Consider the following 24277-nt stretch of genomic DNA (forward strand, 5'->3'; position numbering starts at 1 on the left):
TGGAATCTCCTCTCTTGTAGTTTGAAGCCATTGTTCCGCGTCCTAGTCTCCAGGGAAGCAGAAAACAAGCTTGCTCCCTCCTCCCTGTGGCCTCCTCTCACATATTTATACATGGCTATCATATCTCCTCTCAGCCTTCTCTTCTCCAGGCTAAACATGCCCAGCTCCTTAAGCTGCTCCTCATAGGGCTTGTTCTCCAGACCCTTGATCATTTTAGTCGCCCTCCTCTGGACACATTCCAGCTTGTCAATATCTCTCTTGAATTGTGGTGCCCAGAACTGGACACAATATTCCAGATCAAGACACTATGCTCCTCTTGATGCAGGCCAAAATCCCATTGGCTTTTTTTGCCGCCACATCACATTGTTGGCTCATGTTTAACTTGTTGTCCACGAGGACTCCAAGATCTTTTTCACACGTACTGCTCTCGAGCCAGGCGTCCCCCATTCTGTATCTTTGCATTTCGTTTTTCCTGCCAAAGTGGAGTATCTTGCATTTGTCACTGTTGAACTTCATTTTGTTAGTTTTGGCCCATCTCTCTAATCTGTCAAGATCGTTTTGAATCCTGCTCCTGTCCTCTGGACTATTGGCTATCCCTCCCAATTTGGTGTTGTCTGCAAACTTGATGATCCTGCCTTCTAACCCTTCATCTAAGTCATTAATGAAGATGTTGAACAGGACCGGGCCCAGGACGGAACCCTGCGGCACTCCGCTCATCACTTCTCTCCAGGATGAAGAGGAAGCATTAGTGAGCACCCTCTGGGTTCGTCCATTTAACCAATTACAGATCCACCTCACCGTAGTTTTGCCTAGCCCACATTGGACTAGTTTCCTTGCCAGAAGGTCATGGGGGACCTTGTCGAAGGCCTTACTGAAATCCAGGTACGCTACATCCACGGCATTTCCCGCATCTCCCCAGCTTGTAGCTCTATCGAAAAAAGAGATCAGATTAGTCTGGCATGACTTGTTTTTGATAAATCCATGTTGACTATTAGCAATGACCGCATTTGTTTCTAAGTGTTTGCAGACCACTTCCTTAACAATCTTTTCCAGAATCTTGCCTGGTATTCACGTGAGGCTGACCGGACGGTAGTTGTTTGGGTTATCCTTTATTCCCTTCTTGAATATTGGGACCACATTGGCCCTCCTCCAATCTGCTGGAACTTCTCCTGTTCTCCAAGAACTCTCAAAGATGGTTGCCAATGGTTCCGAAATGACTTCCGCTAGTTCCTTCAATACTCTTGGGTGTAGTTGATCTGGCCCTGGGGACTTGAACTCATTTAGAACGGCCAGGTATTCCTGTACGACTTGTTTCCCAATTTGGAGTTGGATGTCCTCAAATCCCTCATCCACTCCGTCTTGCTGAGGTTGAAGATGACTTTCTTTTTGTGAGAAGACCGAGGCAAAGAAGGTATTTAGTAGTTCTGCCTTTTCCCTATCCCCTGTCAGCATTGCCCCATCTTCTCCTCGAAGAGGCCCTATCGCCTCCTTGTTTTTCCTTTTTCTACTGACAAGAAAAGAATCCCTTTTTATTGTTTTTAATGTCCCTGGCAAGCCTGAGCTCATATTGTGCTTTAGCCTTGCGGACCTTTTCCCTACAGCTGTTGGCTATTTGTTTGAATTCTTCTTTGGTGATTTCTCCCTTTTTCCAGTTCTTGTGCATGTCTCTTTTGTGTCTCAGCACAATTAGAAGTTCTTTGGACATCCATTCTGGCTTCTTTGCACTTGTCCTATTTTTTCTTTTTGTTGGCACGGTTTGCAACTGCACCTTGAGTATTTCACTCTTGAGAAACTCCCATCCATCCGTAACTCCCTTGTCTTTTAGTATCTGTGTCCACGGAATGCTGCTCAGTGTTTCCTTCAATTTTTTGAAATCAGCTCTCCTAAAGTCCAAAATGCGGGTTTGACTTGTCTTAGTTTCGGCCTTTCTTTGTACCTCAAATTGCAGGAGCACATGGTCACTTGCCCCTAAGGATCCTACCACTTCAACCACATCGATCAGGTCCTCCACATTTGTTAGGATGAGATCAAGAGTAGCCAATCCCCTTGTTGCCTCTTCTACCTTCTGGACCATGAAATTGTCTGCAAGGCAAGCGAGGAATTTGTTGGACTTTGTACTCTTGGCCGAGTTTGTTTTCCAGCAAATATCGGGATAGTTGAAATCGCCCATGACTACTACATCTCTTCTCTGTGCCTGTTTGGTCAACTGTTGGCAGAAGACTTCATCAAGTTCTTCCTCCTGGCTTGGAGGTCTGTAGTAGACTCCTACAACAAGATCTTTTTGAGTCCCAGTTCCCTTGATTCTTATCCAGATGCTTTCAAGCTGGTTTCCCGGATTGCTGTCATGCATTTCTTCTGCAGCATAAGAGTTTTTGACATATAAGGCTACTCCGCCTCCTCTCCCCTTTGTTCGGTTTCTGTGAAAGAGGTTATAGCCCTCGATGTCTACATGCCAGCGATAGGAGTCATCCCACCAGGTTTCAGTGATGCCTATGATATCATATTTGTGGTGTTGTGCTAAAAGTTGGAGTTCGTCATGTTTATTTCCCATGCTCTGTGCATTAGTGTAAAGACATGTGAGCCCCTGAGATCTTCCCCTGAGCTGTTTAATTGGGATTATTGTGCTTTCGGTACTTGGTCCTTTTTGTGTTTGTGCAGCCCTCCGTTTAGCCTTCTGGCGGTTCCCTGACATTGTGGGTAAAGTAGTGTTCGCAAGGCTGTTGTCCCCCTCCCCCAGTGGGCCTAGTTTAAAGTGCGCCTAATGAGGTTTGCGAGTCTGTGAGCAAAAAGGTGTTTTCCTACTTGTGTGAGATGCACCCCATCCCTTGCCAGTAGGCCATCCTCCTGGAAAAGCAGGCCTTGGTCAAGGAAGCCAAAGCGTTCCTCCTGACACCATTTTCTAAGCCAGTCATTGACCTTTACTATTTTTCTGGCCCTTGTAGGACCGTGTTTTATGACTGGGAGGAGGGATGAAAAGACCACCTGTACATTACATTGCTTTAGCTTTGTTCCTAGAGCTCGAAAATCATTTGTGATCTTTTGAACAGTATGCCTAGCAGTATCATTGGTTCCTACATGAATCAACATGAGGGGAGGACGGTGATAGGGCTTGAGGAGCCTGGTGAGCCTCTGAGTGATATGGTGCATTTTTGCCCCCGGTAGGCAGCATATTTCTCGAGCCATCCCATCCGGTCTGGAAATGACGGCTTCCGTTCCTCTAAGGAGGGAGTCGCCTACTACCAAGACCTGTTTACTTTCAGGAATGGCAGGGCCCCTTTTGCGTATTGTAGTGTGTAGGTCCCCAGAAAAGTGATCCTGTTGGTGTGAATTGTGTAGGTGTAAAGTGTTGTCCTCCTCCTCGACATCCCCGGTGCATTCATCAAGGACAATCCATTGAGATTCATCCAAGAGCCTAGCGTTCTCCTGTATGTGTTCCTGTTGCACCTGGTCTATGGTTGGGGATGGTACACCTGCATGATTGTGTAAGTGTGAATGTTGTGAAGTGTTGTCCCAAACAGGGCTATCCCCCTCACACTGGTCAAGGACGAGCCACTGATCAGTATCTAAGCCATTCTGGTCTTCCTCAATGTGTTGTGTTTCTTGGTCAAGTGATAGCTGTGTGAGAATTTGGAATCTATTGTGTAACTGCAGCTGAGAAGAAGTATTCTGAGGAGGCTTCCGAGTCCTATGTCTCTTTCTAAGGGTGACATTCCTCCAAGCCTGAGGGTTGTCCACATCTGAGGTGATCTCCTCTTGAGCCTCCCCATGTTGATGTGATATGGGCTGCGTGTCTAGGACAGCATGCTGTGTGGTGTCTAAGAACGGCTCGAGTTCCTGAATGCCCTTAAGGGTCTTAATATGGTCCTCGAGTTGTCGGATCCTGTGTTCCATGTGAGTGATCTGTTTACACTTGGGGCAAATATAATTGGGTAATTGTAGTGTGAAAAAGCTGAACATGCCACAGCTTGTGCATGAGACTGGAAGATTTCGTGTTTGTTTCATCTGCGGGTTGCTAATGACCTCCTCTTGGTGTGTGTTTTACGTTGTTGTCTGTATGCAGGGGTGAAAGTGTAGGTTACTGAGTGTATGAGTGTATGACCCTGGTTTATATAGGGTAACCAGGAAGCAGAACAGGAAGCCCCGCCTCTCAAACAAAGCAGTTAATTTTTAAACACAGAGAGCTCCGCTTCTCAAACAAAGCAGTTAATTTTTAAACACTCACTCAGATTTCTAGTGCCCTCTAAGACAAAGCTTATCCTGAAGCAGAAGGGAACAAAATGGAGATGAGCACCACCTCCCAGGGACAGACACGACTAGATTTAATGTCAGGGGACACCTTTACCTCTACTTACGCCTTCAAAAACAGCCTCAGTTAAGGAGTGTGTCTCCTATGAATGAATGCCTGGAGAAGGTAATAGGCTGGATGAGGAAAAACAAATTGAGACAGAACCCGGACAAGACAGTGAGGCTTGCCATCAAGGGTCCTATCTCTGTACAAAGTTTGGAACCACCAGTTAGTTCACAGTTTCTCAACCTGGGGGCCGGGGTCGCTGGGGGGGTTGCGAGGGGGTGTCAGAGGGGTCACCAAAGACCAATGATAGAATTTGGCCCAATTCTATTGTTGGTGGGGTTCAGAATGCTCTTTGATTGTAGGTGAACTACAAATCCCAGCAATTATAACTCCCAAATGGCACGTCTATTTTCCCCAAACTCCACCAGTGTTCACATCTGGACATACTGAGTATTCGTGCCAAGCATGGTTCAGATCTATCATTGTTTGAGTCCACAGTGCTCTCTGGCTGTAGGTGAACTACAACTCCCAAACTCAAGGTCAGTGCCCACCAAACCCTTTCAGTGTTTTCTGTTGGTCATGGGAGTTCTGTGTGCCAAGTTTGGTTCAATTCCCTCGTTGGTGGACTTCAGAATGCTCTTTGACTGTAATTTAACTATAAATAAAGCAACAATAACCCCCAAATGACAAACTCAACGCCCCCCAACCCCACCAGTATTCAAATTTGGGCATATCTGGTATTTGTACTAACTTTGGTCCAGTGAATGAAAATACATCCTGCACAGGCATGTAGCTGGGGGGGCCTTGACAGACTTAACCCCCCCCCCCCCGAAATTCTCATGGTGGTCCACGAGAAGGCCTTACTGGTGCATTATTTATACTGTTATGTTTATTCATATCATGACCTGATCACCATAATATATCCCATATTCTTTGGGGTATTGGGGCAACAATACAAAAGGTTTGCTAGGGTAGACCCTCTTTCACTCAGCCTCAGCCTCCCTCCCGAATCAAAATCCTGGCTACGGGCCTGATCCTGCATATCAGATATTTATATTATGATTCACAACAGGAGCAAAATTACAGTTATGAAGTAGCAACGAAAATAATGTTATGTTTGGGGGACACCACAACATGACGAACTGTGGCATTAGGAAGGTTGAGTTAGTTCAAGGGAAAGCAACCAGCTGGGTCACAGGAACATCCAGGAGTGAACACAACACACGTGAACTGAAATCACTCCACTGGTTGTCAATTGGATCCTGGGCAAATGCCCCAGGGTTGGTTTTGACCTTCCAAGCCTCCCATGGTTCGGGCCCAGGTTCCCTCCGGGGGGGGGGGGGGAGGGGGGGCTTCTCCTCCCGCACAGCCCTGGTCCCTTCAGAAAGCGGAGGTCTTCTGGGTTTGACATTTGGAGTCCCCCTCCAAGAGGACCCCCCTTCCCATTGGCTGCCCCAAAAGAAGGCGGCCTGCCCAAGGAAGAGATCCCTCTGCGAAACCAGTCCTTCCAACAGGCGTGGGCAAACTGGGGCACTCCAGGTGTTTTGGACTTCAACTCCCACAATTCCGCAGCTTACGGTTCCCATAGCCCTTCTCACGCTCAGCCGGAAGCCCCTCCCCCCAGGGCGCCTCTAGGACTCTTCTTCCGGTTCCGGTGGGCAGCCTTGCTCTTGGGCCTAGCGGTGGGTGTGGAGGAAGGAATAGGGCGCCGTCTCTGGCAACGAGAGAGGCCCCAAGGCCGTGTTTCCTTTGCGGGGCTCGCTTGGCTGTCGTCCTCCTCCTCCTCCTCCGGAGTCATGCCTTTGCTGGTGGACGGGCAGCGGGTGGAGCCCTCGCAGCGGCTCCGAGCCTTGGCCTTCGCCCACCGGGGCCTGGAGGTAAGCAAGGCCGCGGCGGAGGGAAATCCAGCTGTGCGGCAGGCCTCGGCCCACAACAGCCATGGGCCAACTTCCGCCCTCCAGGTGTTTTGAACTGTTAGGCTGGTAGGAATTGGAGTCCAAAACACCCGGAGGGCCCAAGTTTGCCCACGTCGAGACTCAGAGCATAATAGAGATGGAAAAGACCCCGTGGCCCATCCAGTCCAACCCCCTTTATTCTGCCAGGCAGGAAAAGCACCATCAAAGCCCCCTCTCCCCCCGACAGATGGCCACCCAGCCTCTGTTTCAAAGCTTCCTAGGAAGGAGCTTCCACCACAATCCGAGGCAGAGAGTTCCACTGATGAACAGCTCTTCTTACAATCAGGAAGCTATTTCTCTGCTTACTGCATTTTTACCCCACTCTATTAATAAACCTTTATTTGTACCCCGCTACCATCTCCCGAAGGACTCGGTGCAGCTTACAAGAGGCCGAGCCCAAATACAACAATAAAAACAACAGCAACAACACAATAACTCAACCCCCCCCCCCAAAAAAAACCCCCAAAAAACAAAGCAATAACATTAACAACATCTAATGACGCAATTAAAAGCAATGGCCGGACCAAATGTAATAATTAAAATTAAAAAGTGCTGGGCATGACAAGGTGGGGTGTTTGGAGGGGGATGGGCATGCAGATATCCTGGATCTCTGATAAAGTGCGTTGGGACATAATGCTAGGAGTTTCCTTATTCTGGAAAGGCACACTTGAACAACCACGTTTTCAAGCTCCTCCTAAAGATTGCTAGCAACGAGGCCTGCCTGATGTCCTTAGGGAGAGAGTTCCAGAGTTGAGGGGCCACCACCGAGAAAGCCCTATCCCTCGTCCCCACCAATCGCACCTGCGATGCTGGTGGGATCGTGAGCAGGGCCTCTCCAGATGAACGAAGAATTCGTATGGGTTCATACACAGAGATGCGGTTACGCAGGTAGGCTGGTCCCAAACCATTTAGGGCTTTGTAGGTAAGCACCTGCACCTTGAATTGGGACTGGAAAATGAATGGAAGCCAGTGGAGCTCCTTAAACAGGAGGGTTGTCCTCTCTCTGTAAGGAGAACCAGTTAACAATCTGGCCGCCACCCGTTGGACCAATTGAAATTTCCGGGCTGTTTTCAAGGGCAGCCCCACGTAGAGTGCATTACAGTAGTCCAATCTGGAAGTGACTAAGGCGTGGACCACCCCAAAGCGGACTCAGAACGGCTTCCAGTTTGGAAGTAATTCAATGCCCGATTGCAACATAGGGTAAAGATAAAGGTTTTCCCCTGACATTAAGTCAAGTGCTCATCTCCATTTCTACGCCAAAGAGCCAACGTTGTCCATAGACACCTCCAAGGTCATGTGGTTGGCATGACTGCATGGAACACCATTACTTTCCCGCCGGAGCGGTACCTATTGATCTACTCATATTTGCATGTTTTCAAACTGCTAGGTTGGCAGAAGCTGGGGCTGACTGTGGAAGCTCACGCCACTCCCTGGATTCAAACCTGCAAATCTTTTGATCAAGAAGTTCAGCAAGTCAGCACTTTAATCCACTGCGCCACCAGGGCTCCCCATTGCAACATAGAGACATACAAAATACACAACATTTTAAGCATTGAAATCATAAAACAAATTATATAAATACATTTAAATAACTTAAAAACATAGCACCTAATCCCACAATCATAGTCCAACCTGAATTTGGTTATATTAATTCCATGGTTGCATATTGCATTGTGATTGTACTACTTACCAAATGCTTGGTTCCACAGCCAAGTTTTATTTCTGAAAACCAGGAGGGAGGAATCTGATCTACAGTCACTGGGGAGGGAGTTCCATAGTTGAGGGGCCATCACTGGGAAGGCCCAGAATGGGACACAGTATTCCAGGTGAGGTCTGACCAAAACAGAATACAGTGGCACCACAACTTCCCTCAATCTGGACACTAGACTCCTTTGGATGCAGTCCAGAATCCCATTGGCTTTTTGAACTGCTACATCACACTCTTGGCTTGTGTTCAGCTTTTTATCCACAAAGACTCTGAGATCTTTCCTACATGGACTGTTTTTGAGCCAGGCACCCCCCATTCTGTATCTTTGCATTTCATTTTTCTCTGCCTAAATGTCGTATATTACATTTGTCCTTGTTGAAATGCATTCTGTTAGTTTTGGCCAATTGGCTCTCTAATCTGTTAAAGTCATTTTGAATTCTGGTCCTGTCCTCTGGAGTATTAGCTCTCCCTCCAAATCTTGTCCCATCTGCAAACTTGATCAACACTCTCACAATTCCTAACAGCTGGTAAGCTGTTAGGAATTGGAGTTGAAGTCCAAAACACCTGGAGGGCCCAAGTTTGCCCATATGTAACAAGATTTGATAAGATGTTCTGTTCCTGATTTGAAAGTCTCATGTCCTGTTTAATTGTGTGCCCTTTGCTTTGAAAGCCATTCTCCTACTCCAAAAATGTTGTTTTTTGTGCCAGAAATTATGTTGAATTGATGGATACTCGTTGAAAAACTATCACAAAATGTGTTGCACTGTTGCTTTACTTGGATTTTCAATCCCCTCCCTTCTTTCCCCCACAACCATCAGGAGCAAGCCAGGCGTCTGCGAAGCCAACCTGCTCGTTTGGTAGGCCCCAAAGGACTCCTCTACGTCCAGCAGAGAGAGTTTGCAGCCACCACTCCTCGGGATGGTATGTAAACCTCACACGAGGGTCCCTCTTAATTTGTGAGTCTGGTGCTTCCAGTGCTGATGATCTGTGGCTTCAGATTATGAGACAGTCACTGGTAGTAAGCCTCCTGACAATTTTTGCATTTCCCTGGGCTGGTTGGAGGGACGGGTCCAGGAGAATCCCAAGCATCAGGCAAAGTCTTTGTGTGTGTGTGTCGGGGCGGGGGTTTGAACCCCATCCAGAACTGGTTGACACTTCTCTATCCCCAGATTAGGACCCTTGATGTCAAGCACCTCTGTTTTGTCTGGATTCAGTTTCAATTTGTTTTCCCTCATCCAGCCCATTATCTCCTCCAGGCATTCATCCAAATGAGACACGCTATCCTTAGCTGAGGCCTTCTCTTTCCTTTGCAAAGAGAAGACAGAGGCCAGGGCTCCCTTTGCTTCCCCAAGCTTAGCAGGGCCAGGAAAGAGAGAGTACAAAGGAACCTCGGGTGAAAGCAGCTGTGGTGGAGGGGCAGGGCCGCACTTTGAGTCCTTGCCCCATGAATCATGCTGCAACAGCAGAGTTTTCTGAGCAACTTTTACCCACCACCCTGCCCTTCCCTTGCTGATCAGGGGAAAACCACCAACCATATTAGCTCTCACCCCCTCCTTAATTATCATCTGCTTAGAAATTTAGCAGTAAATGTTAATAAGATAAAGGGTATGTAAAAGTGTAAGATATATATAACACCTAGGAATGCTGGATACAAAATATCCTAGAAGTAATTGTACCAAATGAAAATAAGTGTAAACACTAATAATAGGATTTACAAATGTTTATACAAAAGGTTTAGAAGTATCCACGCCTAACTGAAATAAGTGTAAATAATGTGATGAAAATGTATTAAGAAGCAATGATAATAAAAGAAAAAATATCTTAGAGCCCCTGGTGGCAAAGCGGATTAAACCGCTGAGCTGCTGAACTTGCTGACTGAAATGTCGGCAGTTTGAATCCAAGGAGTGGAGTGAGCTCCCACTGTTTGAAAACATGTAAATCTGAGTACATCAATAGGTACCGCTTTTGCGGGAAAGTAACAGTGCGTCATGGAGCCATGCTGGCCACATGACCTTGGGGGCATCTATGGACAACGCTGGCTCTTTGGCTTAAAAATGGAGATGAGTACCACCTCCCAGAGTCGGAAACGACTTCACTTAATGTCAAGGGGAAACCTTTACCTTTTTATATATGTATGTATGTATACACACATACAACCAACCATGGGCACATAAGTGAAGAGGAGGAGTGCCGAGGGGGGTGCGCTGTGGAGGCAACAGCATGTAAGGTAACTTGCTGTTAAAACCCATGGAACACAAGCATGCCATGCTCAGTTAGAGGGCTAGAATACCCCTCCTTGCCATCCTCGTCCCCACACGCACACCAAATCACTGAAATAAAAGTGATGCTTTGAAATCACCACTACTCCGCTCATCAGGCCTAACCCCCATGAATGTAAAGGGGCGAATCACAATGGATCTTACCTTTGCTCTTCCCCATTTACCAACAGGTTCTGTTTCCATTCTTGGATCTGATGATGCAACTACCTGCCACTTAGTAGTAATCAGGCATACAGGTACTAATATTTTTTTCTTTTTCCTTGTAGTAGTTCAGAGACAAGTGTTGGGTTTCAAGGAAGGTCTTAATGGTGTAGAACTAATGTAGGGAATCTATGAATCTATTAACTGAGAAGGGCTGATTTTCAATATAGAACAAGAAAAACCTCCCGTTCTCTCCTCTTAAATTGGGTAAAGTGCATGGGGAACCAGAAGTGGGTATGTTTGGTGATTGTGTAATACAGGGCTCCCCAAACAAGGGCCTACAGGCTAGATGTGACCCTCCAGGTTCATGTACACTTTCGCCTTAGGGTCGCCCCCAGTCTGAAACCCCTTGAAGACTCACAGCAACAACAATAGTCCCCATTAACTTGACTCTCTCATCAGCAAAAAGCAGGCCCACATTTCCCATTGAAAGACTGGTATGTTTGTGCCCTGTATCTCAAACTAGAGCTGATAGGGGTAAAGCTGGTACCATTTTTGGAATCAGCAGATCCAGCATACCCAGAAAAGGGTCTGTTTATTCACAAAGTCAAGCTATAAAATAGGCAGGTGTGTTATTCCTTGCTTCTTCCAAGATGGATGTAGATAATCCTTGTAAATGTCATAGACATCAAACCTGTTCTTATTTTCCTCTATGTTTGTTTCCCAGGTAGTGGAGCTACCTGCCTGACGCATTGTGATGGGTCAGATACAGAAATGGAAGTGTTGTTAATGATGAATGCAATCAAAATGCTTTCTTCTAACACAGAATGTGGAAGGTCAGTTTTTTAAAAAAAATCATTTTAGAGGATTAAGTTGCAATTGCCAAAATAACAGCAACATTTATTAAATAATGCTTTAAGAAATACGTATAAATCCACCCCATCCCAAATATGGATGCCCTTTTTGAGAATGCTAAGGAAAGCTAGATTAAAGATAGATTTGGAATTTAATCAATAAATATATGTTATTATTCATTATGACAGCAATAATAATTGTTTGTCAAAATGATGTTATCAAATAATTCTGTAATAAATGCCGTATGTATAAATCCCAACCTCTCATATGGATGCCAATTTGGAGGATGCTAAAGAAAGATTTGGAATTGAATAAACAAATGTTTGTTATTATTTGCTACTAGCTTGGGTATCTGGCATTGCCCAGGTTATTTGAAAAAGTCAGTTTTCTAATTGTACAAAATGCATAAGGCTGTGGGTGTACTACAACTCCCATCATGCCAGGTCAACCCTGAGAAACTCCATCAGTACTTAAAGTTTGTTATGTTGGGCAAGTTTGCTCTGGATGCATCATTGGTGGGGTTCAGTGTGCTCTTTGGCTGTAGAGTAAACTACGACTCCTGCTATGATGAGTTAGTCTTCTCAAACCCTTCCAGTAGGTTCAGTTGGTCATAGGGGTTCTGTGTTCCAAGTTTAGTCCAGGTCCATCATCTGTGGATGTCACAGTTTCTCTGGTTGTGAGTGAACTACAACTTCCAGAAAGGAAGGTCAGTTTTTCCCAAACCCCTTCAGTAATTAAATTTTGGCATATCAAGTATGTGTGCCAAGTTTGGTCCAGATCCATTGGTGTTTGGGTTCACAGTGAACTCTGGATGTAGGTGAACCACAACTCCCCCAAATCAAGGTGAATTTTCCCCAAAGGTCTCCAGTATGTTTTGTTGGTCATGGGGACTCTGTGGGCCAAGTTTGGTCCAATTCCATCTTTGGTGGAGTTCAGAGGGCTCATTGATTGCAGGTGAACTATACATCCCAGTACCTACAACTTCAATAAATCATGGTGAATTCTCCCAAACCTCTCTAGTATGTTCAGTTGCTGATCAATTCCTCTGTTTGCATAGAAAAGAATAGGAAAGGGTTAAGGGTGAGGCAATGGGCAGGGTCATGCAAATTCCACACCAATGGAGAGAGTAAGAAACACTGGGATGTCTGTGGTGGAGAAAACACATAAAATCTAGAAAGAAATGGTCCCTGTATGAAAGCCTTCACTTGGGTGGTGGGCAGTATGGTGTTTGTGGAGGACATTGGCAGGGCTTTTGGACATGGTTTACAGTGCTCTGTATAACCTGCAATGTCTGGAGGGAGGGCTTTTGGCATCTCCTGAGTAGTTGGGCCTATAGCTCTTTGTGGAGGCAGGAGCCTGTCTGTGTAAGTGGACACCCCAACCACATACACAGATACATATTTTCACTGTTATTATGTGTATAGATGAAAATAATAATAGTTACTCTTTGTAACCATTTTACTTACATTTCTCCTTTCCTCCTTTAATTAGGAGTCAAGGTGGCTTCCAGATTAAACCAGATAAAAGAAAATAAGTATTAAAATGTAATTAAACTATCAATAACACTTAAAACAATTGAAAACATACATTGAAAAAAATAAAATGAGACTTTAAAAAGTTTGGAACCTAATTACCAAATCTCCAAAACCTGTTTGAATTTTTAAAAAATGTTGATGGAAGGACAAGAGATGGAGGGAGCTTTCCAATCCCTTTTAATGTTCTCTCACACAAGCAGATTAAATACATTAAGTGATGTGCTATTACATTTCAGATAGCAATTCAGTCCTTCTCACATAAAGCTTGGAGTTTCGATAGTTCTGCTAAAATCATAGAGTAAATGAATCCATTCTTAGCTCTGCTTGTTTGTTTAGGTTGGAGGTACACCTGGTTGGAGGTTTCAATGACGATAGGCATTTATCCCAGCAACTTACCAACCAGCTTCTTAGTAAGTCCACATTTTCTTTCATGTTCTCTCAACCAAACATCGGGTTCTGATGGGGTCTGAGTTTAATTTATAGGACCCATCAGTGTTCAGAGTTTGAGTGGTCAGCAAGAGCTCAAAATAAAGTAGAAGCGAATACTGCTGCTCGAGTTAAACAGATTAGTTAACCAAATCCATGTCAATTTTGCATACTTTCTGCTATTCGGTGGGAAGGGCGGGATGCGATGACCTTTTCCCACTCATTCCTGATGGAACTGTTCCTCAGATGGTTGAGCAACTGTTGGTTTGGCTAACTATGGTTTGGTGTGATGGCCAGATTGATGAACCTACTGAGATTTAGAATGTCCTTGAAGGCTGCTCTTTGTGCTTAATACTCAACTTTTGGTGCATTTGGTGCTCTTAATAACCCTATTTACTTGATGCTCTCCTTTTTTGGGCTTAATATCCTCACTGAAATTAGGACACGCATTAGATTTGTGCCATGCAGTCACCTTAGTGCTGCGCCAAAGCAAAAGGGGAAGCTGCTTCAGGAGCTCCTCTTTGAAGGACGCCCTTTAATGCAAAACCTTGCAAAACTACAACCCCCATGGCTCCATTGCATTGAACCAAGGCAGTTAAAGTGGATTCATTCTAATGCATAGATGGACCCCAAGGTTTTCTTTTCTATTGCTGGAAGCTTTGGTGCTCTAACTCTTGTTTTTAAAGAAGGAATAATAAGCAGGAAACAACTGTAATGCATACTTTTTGGGGCCACATTACAAAGAGTGCACTTTTTGCCTCTTTTCTGCTCATAACATTTGGCAGCAAATACCTTTTTTTTTTTGGTTTTAGGGTTTTGAAATTTGAGGTGCACATTAGATTCGATGTTGCATGAGATTCGAGTAAATACGGTAATAAAATAAATAGTATTTCCTTATAGGTTGCATCATTTTCATCTATTGTTATTCCTAGGAGCATTTGACAGCTTGCAGGACAGCATCCATTTAGTGACTTTCTGTGTGACAGGTAATGATTCCAAATGGCGAAAGCCCTACCTCTCCCCTCCTGTGTTTTCTCTCATCTACTTGGCCAATGATGGCATGTGGCTCTTGGCTGTTTTTCTGGCCACAGAGTCATACTGTATTATTATTATTATTATTATTATTATTATTATTATTATTATTATTTGATACAGAATAAGATTAGTACACAGCAAACAAGAGCACTATGTTGGCTGTTGTATTGGATTACACATCGGACCCTTCCCAAGTGTCTAGGACTGTGTGATGTATCAGCGAATAATGTGTGCAGGTCCAAGCAGGGTGGCCTTTTGTAGCTGATAGATGGTAATTTTGTCAGTGCTAATTGTTTTTAAGTGCAGGCTGAGGTCTTTAGGCACTGCATCCAGTGTGCCGATCAGTACTGGGACCACCTTTACTGGCTTGTGCCAGAGTCTTTGCAGTTCTGTCTTATTTAAAGATACCATGTAAGCTTTTCCAGTTGTTTCTCGTCAATTCTGCTGTCACCTGGGATTGCAACAGCGACAATCCATACTTCGTTTTTTCCCCACAATCATGAGGTCAGAAGTATTGTGCTCCAAAACTGTCAGTCTGAATTCGGAAGTGCCAGAGTAGTTTGATGTGTTCATTTTCTATTGTTCTTATTATTATGTCTTTTTATATCCCGCTTTTTGTCTCCATAAGGAGACTCAAAGCAGTTGTATTTTTTCTCTTCTCTTTTGCTCTTTTTGCTGGATGTTTAACTATCTCTTGCTAGTTAACTTTTTTCTGGCAAATTCAAAAATTCTGTCATTTTCTTTGACTAACAGATTTAAATGACCGGCAGGAAAAGGGCAACCATTTTCCGTTTATATATGGAATTGGTAAGTAGTGTTTGAATTTGGTAGGATTAATCTACAAAAGTAGCCAATTAAGACAAGCATCCAGGAGTTCTGTCTCTCCCTTGGTATTGTTAACTTGTTCTGTTAAAGATGGTCTTGTGCAAATACATCTTTTATCCAAAGACTTGAGGGCCAAAGTTTCCTCGCCTCTAATATCGCTATTGAGAAAAACATTAAATTCTGAAACCTTTCTTTTTTAATTCACATTACTAGAATAATGTTAAAAATAAATAAGGAATGTGTTTTGCTATACTTTGTGCTGCTTAGTAGAGTTGGGCCCAAATCGCTGTTAACAGAAAATATTGTAGTTTTTGGAGAGCCGTTTTCCGAAAACAGAAAGGGGAAGAAAGAGATAAAAAGACCAGTGAAACGAATTCAGAGTGACAATATTTTCTGAAAGAATTAAGTTCACAAAATACCGGAGGCTGGGGGATATGTGGCATCTTTTTGTCTCCCCAGCAGAAGACGTCTCCTCCATTTTTTCTTAGAAAGATACCTCTTGGAAAATCACAGAGAGGACCCTTAGAACTCACTTTCCCAGTGGAACTAGATTAGGGTGACCATTAAAAGTTCCTCTAGAAGCATGATGGGAGTTGAAGTTTCTCTGTGTGTGTGTCTCTCAGCCAATAAAACGCCTGGTGGTGTCCGTGCTCTGGTTGGCTGAGAATGGACACAACCGGCGACTACAATTCCCAGAACCCTCTTTTGCAGTTTGTCTTGTTTTTAAAAAGTTACGTTTAAAACTTAAAATAATTCTTTTAAAAAAGCAATAGATTGGTGAATTGTTTTGGAACTTGGCTTGCCTGCAGTTGTAAATGCGGTCTACAGCTGAGGTAGATTTCATGCAGATAAGCCTTAAAACGGCTGAGGATTAAGCCTTTAAAGTTTCCCATTGTAGCCAATGGGCCGAATCTCTGACGAATGATATGGAAAACACCCCTTCTCAAAATCAGATGAAAATGGAACTGAAAATGGTATGCCTTTTGGCCCGGATGCACATGAATACTTACTTACTTACTTACTTAGCTTATATACCGCTGTTCTCAGCCCAAGGGCGACTCACAGCGGTTCACAACCAATAAAAACAGCAATAATTCAATACAATAATGTAACAGCAATTAACAAAGTAACATATTACCCAACAATAAACATTTACTACATTAACCAATCACTATCGTCTCATCATCCATTGTTCCATTCCTAAGTTCATTGCCAATCATTGCACTAGTTATTCGAACGCTTGCACAAACAGCCAGGTCTTCAGTTTTTTGCGGAATACCATTAAAGATGGTGCTAGCCTAATGTCCGCCGGAAGGGCGTTCCACAGCAGAGAAGCCACCACCGAGAAGGCCCTATCTCTCGTCCCCGCCAGCCGTGCTTGAGAAGCAGGCGGGATCGAGAGCAGGGCCTCCCCGGAAGATCTCAAAGTCCTGGTGGGTTCATAGGCAGAGATGCTATCAGATAGGTATCTTGGGCCGGAACCGTTTAAGGCTTTATAGGCCAACGCCAGCGCCTTGAATTGAGCCCGGTAGCAGATCGGCAGCCAGTGGAGCTGGCGCAACAGGAGGGTTGTATGCTCCCTGCGTTCCGCCCCTGTTAGAATCGTGGCTGCTGCACGCTGGACTAGTTGAAGCTTCCGGGCCATCTTCAAGGGCAACCCCACGTAGAGAGCGTTGCAGTAGTCTAGGCGGGATGTAACCAGAGTGTGGACTACCGTGGCCATACTGCATTGTCTTGATAAGTCATTAAAGCCTTATTAATTGTAGAATCATAGCACTGGAAGGGTTGGCCAACATGTCATCCTCTCCAATTCTTGTCAGAGCAGTGAATGTAGTTTCTCAATATTGGCCTTTTAAAAATGCCTCTAATGGAGGAGAATCGTACCACCTTCCAATGCAAACTCTTCCACTGCTAGATATACTTTTCCGGATAGTTAGGCATTTCATTATAGTCCTACACTATAATGTCTTTTTTCTGCCTTTGAAATACTTTACTGCATTCTAATTTATTCTTCCCAGGTGTAAATGTTAAAACTGGAGAGGTTTTCCACGCCACGTTTCCAGACAGGGGACCAGCTGAGGATTTGCGTTCCGCCAGTATATTAACAGGAGCCAAGGCAAGCAAAGGAGAGATTTGCAGAATCCTAATGGCATTTGGTTTGAGAAAATTGGAAGTAACACATACTATATGTGGTCTTTGCCTTCTTTTTCAAGTATGTGTGCATACACGTTTACTTCTGTTCATGAATAAATAGACAATTCAAGCACATACAGATAAACAACACAGATAGCCATCTGTCGGGGGTGCTTTGATGGTGTCTTCCTGGATGGCAGAATGGGGTTGGATTGGATGGCCCTTGAGGCCTTTTCCAACTCTAGGATTCTGTTTGCATACATCCATAAAAGCATATGTAGATATGTAGATGGATATATGTGTGAAAGTGTGTGTGTGTGTGTGTGTCTATATATGTGTGTGTGTATACATGTATATATAGGAAAGAGGAAGAAGACATTACATTTGGATAGATTCGATAGCAGAAACCATAGACCTGAGTTGGCAAGACCAGGGCATTTGGATGACTGGAACTATAGTTCTTTGACCAGGAAATCTCCTGTTGGAGGTCTGTATTGTCTACACACCCATGAATATACACATGTATATCTAAATGTATTCACATACAGAGCACTGCTTATTCTCCAATACGAGCAATGGCTGAATGAATGAATGAATGAATGAATGAATGTGTGGGCGTGTGTGTGTGTGTGTGTATATATATATATATGGGATTGAGGGGTGTGTGTGTGTATATATGGGATTGAGGTGTGTGTGTGTGTGTGTGTGTGTGTATATATGGGATTGAGATACCAGCATTCCGGTACTCCTGTGAAGAACTCTTTGCTACATTCGGTTTTTGAAAGTTTGCCTTCTCTTTTTATAGATGGTTAACATTTATGACTCAAGAAAGGAAGAGCTTCGCATTGGGCCTTATTTTTGGATGCCTTTTCCCCATGTCGATTTCTGGTTACAACAGGACGATGAACACATATTACAGGTAATTATAGGATCAGTGAGAATAAGAACATATTTGAGAAATCCTGGGGATAATTCCTTCTGGGGTTGACGACCTTCCATTCGCCATCTCCTTGCCCAGAGACCATCAGGATAACCCTATTTACGAAACTAGAGTTCATACAGTATCCAATGCCATTATCTGAATCAGCATTCCAAATAACCCCAGGGACAAGCCTAAAAAGCAAGATACAAAGAATTTCTTTGATTGGACTGTGTAATTGTTGTAGGAAGGCAAAGATGTACCTCTTAAGTCAGGGCTCTTCAAACCTTTTCAGCCGAGGGCCACTTCAGGGTCTCCCAAGCAGTTGTGGGGGCAGACTAATACACTAATTATAATACACTTTATTTATATTCCGCTTTATCTCCCTGGAGGTACTCAGAGCGGATTATAATATGTGTATCTGAGGCAAACATTCAATGCCTTTTACACACAGTGAACAATGACATACAGCACAGACAAAGGTAAAGGCCTTCCCCTTTTTCCATCTCCGACGTCTAGAGGTGATGCTCAACTCTGGCCGTGTGGAGGTACTCCTGTTCCATTTTTCCATTCCGAGGAGCCTGCTGTCCATAGACATCTGATTGTATTGCCAGCAAGTAGGTACCCGCCAAGGCAGTACCTACTCACATTGCATGCTTTCGAACTACTATTTTATTCAGTTCTTGTGGGTTTTTTCGGGCTATATGGCCATGTTCTAGAGGCATTTCTCCTGACGTTTCGCCTGCATCTATGGCAAGCTTCCTCAGAGGGTGAGGTCTGCTGGAGCTGGGAAAAAAGGGGTTTATATATCTGTGGAATAACCAGGGTGAGACAAAAGGCTTTTGTAAGTTGGGCTAGGTGTGAATCTTTTCAACTGACCACCTTGATTAGCATACAATGGGCTGACTGTGCCTGGAGCAAACTCTTCTTGAAAGGTGATTAGGTGTCCCTGCCTGTTTTTCTCTCTGCTGTTTTAATTTTAGAATTTTTTAATACTGGTAGCCAGACTTTGTTCATTTTCATGGTTTCTTCCTTTCTGTTGAAATTGTCCACATGTTTGTGGATTTCAATGGCTTCTCTGTGTAGTCTGACATGGTGGTTGTGAGAGTGGTCCAGCATTTTTGTGTTCTCAAATAAAATGCTGTGTCCAGGTTGGTTCATCAGGTGCTCTGCTATGGCTGATTTCTCTGGTTGAAGGAGTCTGCAGTGCCTTTCATGTTCCTGGATTCTTGTTTGGGCGCTGCGTTTGGTGGTCCCTATGTAGACTTGTCCACAGCTGCATGGTATACGGTAGACTCCTGCAGAGGTGAGAGGATCCCTCTTGTCCTTTGCTGAACGTAGCATTTGTTGGATTTTCTTGGTGGGTTTGTAGATTGTTTGTATGTTGTGTTTCCTCATCAGCTTCCCTATGCGATCAGTGGTTCCCTTGATGTATGGCAGGAACACCTTTCCTCTGGGTGGATCTTCATCTTTACTTCCGTGGCTTGTTCTCGGTCTTGCAGCTCTTCTGATGTCTGAGGTGGAATATCCATTGGCCTGTAGAGCCCAGTTGAGGTGGTTCAGTTCATCTTGGAGGAGGTGGGGTTCGCAGATTCTTTTTGCACGGTCTGCCAAGGCTTTAATGGTGCTTCTTTTTTGACTTGGGTGATGGTTGGAGTTTTTATGTAGATATCTATCTGTGTGTGTGGGTTTTCTGTAAATGGTGTGACCCAATTGTTGATCTGGTTTGCGGATGACTAGGACATCTAGAAAAGGCAGTCTTCCTTCCTTTTCTTTTTCCATAGTGAACTGGATGTTAGGGTGGATGCTGTTAAGATGTTCCAGGAACCTGTTGAGTTCTTCTTCTCCATGGCTCCAAATGGTGAAAGTGTCATCCACATATCTGAACCATATAGTGGGCTTTTTGGTTGCTGTTTCAAGAGCTTGTTTTTCAAATTGTTCCATGTAGAAGTTAGCTATGACTGGGCTGAGAGGGCTCCCCATAGCTACTCCATCTTTCTGTTCGTAGAATTCATTGTCCCACTGAAAATAGCTGGTGGTGAGGCAATGGTGAAACAGCGTCGTGATGTCTTCTGGGAACCTCTGGTTGATGAGTGCCATGGTGTCTGCAACTGGGACCATGGTAAATAGAGACACCACATCGAAGCTGATCAGTATGTCATTTGTATTTAGCTTGAGATTGCTGATTTTTTCAATGAAGTGGGCTGAGTCCTTGATGTAGTGTGTTGTGAGCCCAATGTGGCTTTGTAACTGTGCAGCAAGAAATTTGGCTAAGTCATATGTGGGGGACCCAATGGCACTCACGATTGGTCTGAGTGGGGTGGAGTCCTTATGGATTTTGGGGAGTCCATAAAGCCTGGGTGGAAGGGCTTCCGATTTACATAGCTGCTGTCGTATGTCGAAGTTGATTGAGGAGTTTTTAATTAGAGTGTTGGTTTTTCTGGTTATTTTGGACGTTGGGTCTTGCTTAAGTTTTCTGTATATAGTAGGGTCCAGGAGTTTTCTGATCTTCTCCTTGTATTGCTCTGTATGCATGATGACTGTGGCATTCCCCTTGTCTGCTGGCAGAATGAGGATATCAGGATCTGAATTTAGGTCTCTAATGGCTTCTCTTTCCTTCCTAGTAATGTTACTGGAGGGGAGTTTTGCCTTTTTCAGGATCCTTGCTGCTTCCGCTCGTACTTCTTCTGCTTCCTCCTCTGGGAGGCGGTAAATTGCTGATTCGACATTGGCAATGATGTTTTCTACTGGGATCCTGGTGGCGGTTACAGCAAAGTTTCCTCCTTTCGCTAGTATGGATACTTGGTCTTCAGAGAGTTGTCTGTCTGTCAGGTTGATGATGGTCCGTGATGTATCCAGTTCTGGTTTCGGCTGTTGCTTTTGTCGTTTGTGGAATTTTTGTTTTTGTCTGTTGGTGTGGACAACCGTGTTTTTCTCCATTTTCCTGTAAGTGAGATTGTCTATTTTGTCCCAGTCCTGGGAATTCATCTTCTGGCTGATATTGATATGGAGATGCAGCAGTTCCTTGTCTGTGTTTGCGAGTTCTTTGCGGATGGTGTGGATTCTCTCTCTTAAGAGGTTGCGTTCCAGGCGGACATAGATCCGGTGAGCCTGTGGTGTTTTGAAAGTCCTTTTGGCTGCGAGGAATTGTGGGATGGTATCTGTGTCTCTGCAGCGTAGAAGGAAAGTCAGGGAGCACAGTAGATGTGCTTTCCTGGTCCTTAGTTTCTCCAATTTCCGTGTGTCTTGGAACAGTTTCTCCCCGTAGAGATGTTCAATGTATTGTCGAAGGCTTTCATGGCTGGAATCACTCAGTTCTTGTGGGTTTTTTCGGGCTATATGGCCATGTTCTAGAGGCATTTCTCCTGACGTTTTGCCTGCATCTATGGCAAGCTTCCTCAGAGGGTGAGGTCTGCTGGAGCTGGGAAAAAAGGGGTTTATATATCTGTGGAATAACCAGGGTGAGACAAAAGGCTTTTGTAAATTGGGCTACTATTTTATTTATTTATTTATTATTTGAACATATATGCCGCCACTCCCCTGGGGCTCGGAGCGGCTTACAAGAATGGCTACAATCTAACAAAATTTAAAAGCAAGGTTGGCAGAAGCTGGGCTGAGTCAGGAGCTTACCCTGACTCGTAGCTTCGAACTGCCAACCTTATAGTAAGCAGAATACCTGCAGCTAGCAGTTTAACCCACTGTGCTACTGCGGCCCTACAGTTTCAAAACAACATATATGAATTTGTCTGCACACTGCACGTCTTATTTGTAGAGTGTATATAAAAATGAAAAAACAATACAACGTTTATTGTATTGGGGATCATCCCTGCTCTAAGTTGTATGTTTTTTGTCTTTGCAGAATCTTTCCACTTCGCCGGTAGCCGAACCTCCTCATTTCGTTTCCCACATTCGAGCGACCCTAATGTACTTAAAAGAGCATCCTTTTCCCGACAAGACCCTCTTCCCTAGCAGGAGACCATGGATTTACAGGAAAAACAGTGATGGCTTATGGGAGAGAGTCTCTACGGATCAGATCTAGATGACTTAAAGACTCGAAGCTGAGAGAACTCCCCAAGTGCGGTCGTGCCAAAGAAGTGGGCGCCCTCCAAGCTTCACTTTAGGAAGAGCTCTGTCAAACCTACTTTCATGGGAACATAGTACCATTATCTTCAAAAGCTGAATCTCAACATATAGTTAGCAATGGCTTTACTGAATTAAGATTGCTGAAGATTAGACAGTTTGTGAATAGCCTTCAGGTGTTCTGGGCTGCAACTTCTACCAGACTAGAGCCTATGATTTGTGCTTGTTGTATTTATTTATTTTGGTCTACAACTTCCAGAAAGTCTTCGCAATCATGATTTTATGATGGTTGTGTAATTCTGGAAGCTGTCTTTCAAGCAATGTCTTTTGCACATCGTACATCAGACCTCACGGTGCCCAGGAATGTTAGATGTAGATATTGTCTTCCAAGCTTTTTCTGGAAGAATCAATGAGAGCTAACTTGGATCTTGCTCGTGTCTTACCCTGTGTCCACCACAGACTCCCTTCTGCTGAATGGTGTCCAAACATCTTTTTTTCCCCCCAGAAGCAAGCATTCCCAATCTCTCATTATTCAAGATGAAGTGCATTTTTGATTGAGTTGGGTCCTGCAACAAGAAACGAAGTCTTCCCTCTGGAGCCCGTGCTGCGTCTCCTCCCTTGTGCCATCCATGGGAATACTGCCCCATCCTCCTCCTATGTCCACTCAGAATTATTTTAAGTAATGATATTTCCCCTGAGATTGGGATTGAGAAGTTAACATGTCTTGCAATTGAGCAGTCTTGACCACCACCCTTAGAAATGCTTCTTATTTTATAATACATTATTTGAACATGAAACAGTTCTGTATGTGAAGAAAACATTTCATTTGTAACCTCAGCAGCATGTCTGTAATACAAGTGCAGATGTGTATACTTTCCTTTTTTGTCTCCTTGCTGTTGGCTTTGAGGAGTTCTGTGTAAGTCAAGAGCATGCAGATGCCTGTATCTTTACCTGTTTTTGTATTTCAACTCTGGGTCCAGCAATGATAATCATGATCTGAAGTTCTAAACCAGATTTATGTGCGTATTTCTTTGTCTGGAACAATTGTGCATTTGCAGAGAAGCCCAAAGCTCTTGCTAATGGTGCAGCTGAACTCTTCCTATCTCCAGTGTCTTTTTTTTTATTTTTTTACTCACATTTGGGTCTGGCAGCATCTGCTAAAGTCTCTTTAGTGCAGTGGTTCCTAACCTTTTATTTGACCAGGAACCACCCTCCAACTTTAATACCAAAAAGGTTAAGAATCAGTTTGTGGTCACCTTTAGATTGGGTTTGGTTATTTGTCATGCTGATTCAGAAAAGTGCATTGGATAGACCACATCAGGTCCAGTTTCTGATACAGAACATATGCCACCCAGTAGTCACCATCTGCTTGGTCACAGAAACCATATTTAATAGCCTAGAGCTGATGTGGTTGATCCAATACAATTTTCTGAATCAGCACCCCAAATAACCCCAGGAACAGGCCTAAAAATGAAGACACCAAGAATTTTTTTTGGTTGAGCTGTGTTATTATCTATAGTAATGGTGAGGCCGCGGACCATATTTTATTTCTTGCAGATCACTGGTGGTACATGGACCACAGGTTGGGTGTGATTAAAGAAACTGCACTTTGATGTTTCTCAATACACACACGTGCTTTTAACAGCTCTGTTGTTAGTCCTTACAAGCTCAGCCTCGAATGCAGGCCTGCCTAACTTTGGGTCTCCAATTCCCAGAACCTCCTATTGCTTATCCAGTGATCAGGGATTCTGGAAGCTGATGTCCAAAACACCTAGAGGGCCAAAGATTGGACAGGCCTGCTCTAATAGCAAATCAATAGCTTGTAACACTTGTCCTGCTTGTATTCCCTGTTTTTGCAAATGCAAGCTAACATCTTAAAATTAGTCCCGCCTGCCTTGTTTCCCTTTAAGCCAAAAATTCAGAACAAATGTATTCAACATGAGCTTGGTGGGCAGTGAATAGAACAGCCCTTAGACTAGTGGTTCCCATCCTTTTTTTTTTTAACCAGGGACCACTCTCCAACCTTAGTACCAAAAGGGTTAAGAATCAGTTTGTGGTCAACTTTAGATTGGGTTTGGTTATTTGTCATGCTGAT

The 24277-nt window shown here is 44.1% G+C and overlaps 1 protein-coding gene across 1 annotated transcript; it reads left to right on the forward strand.

Annotated features, from left to right (window-relative positions):
• Window positions 1–5923: 5923 nt before the first annotated feature.
• Window positions 5924–23196, forward strand: NTAN1 (N-terminal asparagine amidase). Its single transcript, XM_060778235.2, has 10 exons — window positions 5924–6168; window positions 8773–8875; window positions 10404–10469; window positions 11102–11210; window positions 13101–13174; window positions 14123–14176; window positions 14979–15032; window positions 17069–17166; window positions 17989–18102; window positions 21962–23196. Exons 1-10 carry the CDS (start codon window positions 6088–6090, stop codon window positions 22139–22141), a joined length of 933 nt encoding a protein of 310 aa, XP_060634218.1. The 5' UTR covers window positions 5924–6087; the 3' UTR covers window positions 22142–23196.
• Window positions 23197–24277: the final 1081 nt, after the last annotated feature.

Source organism: Anolis sagrei, chromosome X (assembly GCF_037176765.1).
Source record: "Anolis sagrei isolate rAnoSag1 chromosome X, rAnoSag1.mat, whole genome shotgun sequence".
NCBI classification, from domain to species: domain Eukaryota; kingdom Metazoa; phylum Chordata; class Lepidosauria; order Squamata; family Dactyloidae; genus Anolis; species Anolis sagrei.

Coding starts and splice junctions, on each gene's coding strand:
- NTAN1 (XM_060778235.2), top strand. CDS start 6,088: ATGCCTTTGCTGGTGGACGGGCAGCGGGTGGAGCCCTCGCAGCGGCTC. Junction 10,470..11,101: donor AGTAGTAATCAGGCATACAG/GTACTAATATTT, acceptor TTTGTTTCCCAG/GTAGTGGAGCTACCTGCCTG. Junction 15,033..17,068: donor TCCGTTTATATATGGAATTG/GTAAGTAGTGTT, acceptor TATTCTTCCCAG/GTGTAAATGTTAAAACTGGA.